This window comes from Pongo abelii, chromosome 10 (genome assembly GCF_028885655.2).
Source record: "Pongo abelii isolate AG06213 chromosome 10, NHGRI_mPonAbe1-v2.0_pri, whole genome shotgun sequence".
Lineage (NCBI taxonomy): Eukaryota > Metazoa > Chordata > Mammalia > Primates > Hominidae > Pongo > Pongo abelii.
The window spans coordinates 33,160,535-33,164,873 of NC_071995.2; the positions used below are offsets into that span (position 1 = coordinate 33,160,535).

General features: G+C 40.3%; 1 protein-coding gene across 1 annotated transcript; it reads right to left on the minus strand.

Moving 5' to 3' along the window:
- Positions 1–1,816: 1,816 nt before the first annotated feature.
- LOC129049378 (endogenous retrovirus group K member 5 Env polyprotein-like) lies at positions 1,817–2,953 on the minus strand. Its single transcript, XM_063711970.1, is given in 2 exon segments — positions 1,817–1,840; positions 1,842–2,953. Coding segments are annotated over 2 exon segments (1,074 nt in total). The 5' UTR covers positions 2,892–2,953.
- Between the last annotated feature and the right edge of the window lie 1,386 nt (positions 2,954–4,339).

Consider the following 4,339-nt stretch of genomic DNA (forward strand, 5'->3'; position numbering starts at 1 on the left):
TCAGCATATGGAGGATCCCCCTGGCTTCTGAGTTCCCTTAGTATTTATTGATTATTTGTCGGTGTTTTTCAGAGAGGGGGATGTGTCATGGTCACAAGACAATAGTGGGGAGAGGGTCAGCAGACAAACACGTGAACAAAGGTCTTTGCATCATAGACAAGGTAAAGAATCAAGTGCTGTGCTTTAGATATGCATAGACATAAACATCTCAATGCTTTGTTAAGCAGTATTGCTGCCCACATGTCTCACCTCCAGCCCTAAGGCGGTTTTCCCCTATCTCGTAGATGGAACGTACAATCGGGTTTTATACCAAGACATTCCATTGCCCAGGGACAGGCAGGAGACAGATGCCTTCCTCTTGTCTCAACTGCAAGAGGCATGCCTTCATCTTATACTAATCCTCCTCAGCACAGACCCTTTACGGGTGTCGGGCTGGGGGACGGTCAGGTCTTTCCCTTCCCACGAGGCCATATTTCAGACTATCACATGGGGAGAAACCTTGGACAATACCTGGCTTTCCTAGGCAGAGGTCCCTGCAGCCTTCCACAGTTTTTGTGTCCCTGGGTACTCGAGATTAGGGAGTGGTGATGACTCCTAAGGAGCATGCTGCCTTCAAGCATTTGTTTAACAAAGCACATCTTGCACAACCCTTAATCCATTTAACCCTGAGTTTGACACAGCACATGTTTCAGAGAGCACGGGGTTGGGGGTAAGGTCACAGATTAACAGCATCTCAAGGCAGAAGAATTTTTCTTAATGCAGAACAAAATGGAGTCTCTTATGTCTACTTCTTTCTACACAGACATATTAACAATCTGATCTCTCTTGCTTTTCCCCACATTTCCCCCTTTTCTTTTTGACAAAACCGCCATCGTCATCATGGCCCATTCTCGATGGTCGTCTCTTCGGAGCTGTTGGGTGCACCTGCAGACTAACAACAGACAAAACAGGCACACAAGGATTAATATGAAATTTATAATTGTAGTACTTCCAATGGTCTTAACCCAAGTGACAGGGTTAAGATTTGCGAGGCCATCAGCAACTCCTGTAATTGCCTTAGTTCCTGGCACCAAATTTAAATGGGCTTTTGATGCTTCGAAAATTTGTTCTTTTAATTTGGAAATGTCTAAAGTGAGATTATCTTCTCTTCCTTGTAGATGGCGTCTAACCATAGCCCAGTGATGCCCAGACTCATTATAAATTTGGGGTGTAATACAAAAATCTGACGTATTCCAGTCACATTGTAACTGGAAACAATGTTCTAAGCTCATGAGTTTGTCTCCCGTCCAAATGACAGTTTGTCTAAGATCATTAATTTGATTTGCCAATTTTTGATCAATACCAGATTGTGAATTCCACAGTCTTGTAGAATTTTTTTGCTAATCATTAACAAAGTTTACTGACTGAACAGAAGAGTGTAACACAACTCCTGCTACAGCAGCCGTAGCTGTGACTGCAATTAATCCCATAATCACTGCAATTAAAGTAAAAATGAATCTTTTGGATCTATTTAAAACACCTTTTAATACTTCAGTCAAAATATGGATGGATGGCGAGGCCTCCCACGGTCGGTCCATGGACACAGGGATCCACACGCCTTCTCTTGCTCTCACCAGCAGAATACAGTGCTGCCAATTAAAAGTTGAATCAATGCAAGTAAACAATCTGCAATTTTCACAGGTTATAGTTTGGGAGTCTGGTTTAATAACTATATTTCCTACAACCAGCATATAAGGGGGCTTTACGCAACTTTGTAAAGGAACCGTTAGACTGGAATTTAGGTCGATAGTATAAAATGGCTTACAGTCTCTTGTTTCTAAAGTTTGATTTCTAGACCAAATCCTAATGCGGTGTGAGGCCACAGTAAGCCTCCACAATTCTGGATGTTCAGGACCAGAGACAGGACTTATTATTTTTGGTCTTGGGGTAGAGATTCCTTTTTCTTCCCATTCCCAAGGGTAGAAAGACTGTAATTTTTTATGCTTATATTTGTCTAGACTTTCTGTTAAGTCGCTATCAACAGCTGGACTCACTTGTGCACTTGGACACAACTGAGTTTGTCCTGAGCAATTGTGGTAGAATTGACCTCGAGGTGCCCAATCTATAATAGTTCTGAATTCATTGTTTTGTAATATAACCGCACTATTGACCACACATTCTTCCCAAACTAAGGCTTCTGTATTTTTTGATCCTTTGGGAATTTCCTTGGGGCAAGGTTTCCCTTTAGGTCTAAATTTTAATGATCTTTGATAAGAAAAGTCTTGTAAATAATTTACCCGTGGCCTGAGTGACATCCCGCTTACCATGTGATAAGTGAATCTACTGTTAGGACTGACAGTAGGTACTTCTACCAACCAATTTTGGACTGCAGGCATTAAGCATCCTGGTCCTCTCCCTAGGCAAATAGGAGGATAATGATACCCAATGGAAATATTTATCATCATCCCTTCTTCTTCAGGTTTGGCAGGGCAGCGATCATCTGTGGGGCCAGGTACCCATACACTATCATTAACATATACTTCTATAGGATTAGCCATCCATGTGACTGCCCAAATTAAGGGCAGGAAAGGCACATAGGCCCAGTAGGTATAATTAGCTGCAGCTGCTCCTGCAGGCATAGGGAGACTTACCACCATTGATACAATCATCAAGGCTGCAAGCAGCATACTCTCTGGAGTTTGTGTCACCTTTGTGTTCTCTAGACATTTTGTAGCTAACTGCATCAGCTTCTTTAGTTGTGCCCAAGTCGGCAGCTCTGCCTTCTTGGTGGATGGCAATTTCATCTGTTTTTCTGACATCACTATTTTGTTCATCTTGTGAGTCGATGGTGCTCGATTGCGGTGTCTCCGTCTCCGCGGAGGTGCTTTTCTTTGCATCTCCAATGGGTTCATTGTAGAACTTCAAATGTCTAGTGGGTATCCAAACAGGAAGCTGATTTTCTCCTGGTCAAACACAAGCAAAACCTCTCCCCCACGTTATCACCTTCCCTATTTCCCATGTCTTATTTTTATTATCTTTCCACCAAATCAGTTTTCCTTCATGTGGGCTGTTCTTTTTACCAGTAAGATGTTGTTCTGCAGAAGTAGTAGTCTGATTTCTATAAATGTTTAAAAAATTTAAAGTATAGAGTGCTAGATTAAGTTGCATCTGAGGAGTGGTACACTCCTTACTGTCTCCCCCTTCTTTTTGTTTAACTAATTGAGTTTTGAGTGTTCTATTAGTTCTTTTGACTATGGCCTGTCCTTTGGAATTATAAGGAATTCCTGTTGTATGTGAAATTTTCCACTGATTTAAGAATTTTTGGAAAGATTTACTACAATATCCAGGTCCATTGTCAGTTTTGATTTTTTCTGGAACTCCCATTACAGCAAAACAAGACAATAAATGTTTTTTAACATGGGAAGTACTTTCTCCTGTTTGGCAAGTTGCCCATATGAAATGTGAATAAGTATCAACTGTTACATGAACATATGATAATCTTCCAAATGAAGGTACATGCGTGACATCCATTTGCCGTAATGCATTAGGACACAGACCTCTGGGATGAACTCCTGTCTCTTGAGTGGGCAGGTGTAAGACTTGACACTGGGTGCAATGTTGTACAATATTTTTTGCCTGTTTCCATGTGACATCAAATTTGTTTTTTAATCCTGCTGCATTTACATGAGTCAAAGCATGAAGTTCTTGTGCTTTTATGAATGCAGAGGATACCAGTAAGTCAGCTTGTTCATTTGCTTTAGTCAACGGCCCTGGTAAATTACTGTGTGCTCAAATATGAGTAATATAAAATGGGAAATTTCTTTTTCTTACAGTTTGTTGTAATAAATTGAATAGCTGGTTTAATTGATCATCCATGCTATATTTCATTAGAGCTGTCTCAACATCCCTTGTAGCCTGTACTACGTATGCAGAATCTGATATAATATTGATAGGTTGGTCAAAATCTTGTAACACTGTAATGACTGCAACCAACTCTGCTCTTTGAGCCGATTGATATGGAGTTTTGATTACTCGTTCTTTTGGCCCTGTGTAAGCCGCTTTTCCATTGCTGGAACCATCAGTAAATACTGTTAGAACATTTTGTAAAGGTTTCCGTCTGGTAATTTTAGGTAGAATCCAAGTAGTCAATTTCAAAAATTGGAAGATTTTTGTTTTTGGGTAATGATTACCAATAATTCCCACAAAATTAGCAAGGCCAATTTGCCATGTACCAGAATTGATAAAGGCTTGTCTAATTTGTTCCTTGGTTAAAGGGACAACTATTTTGTCTGGGTCATTTCCACATAATTTTATTATTTGTAATCTTGTCTGACCAATTAATGTGGCTATTTGATCTAAG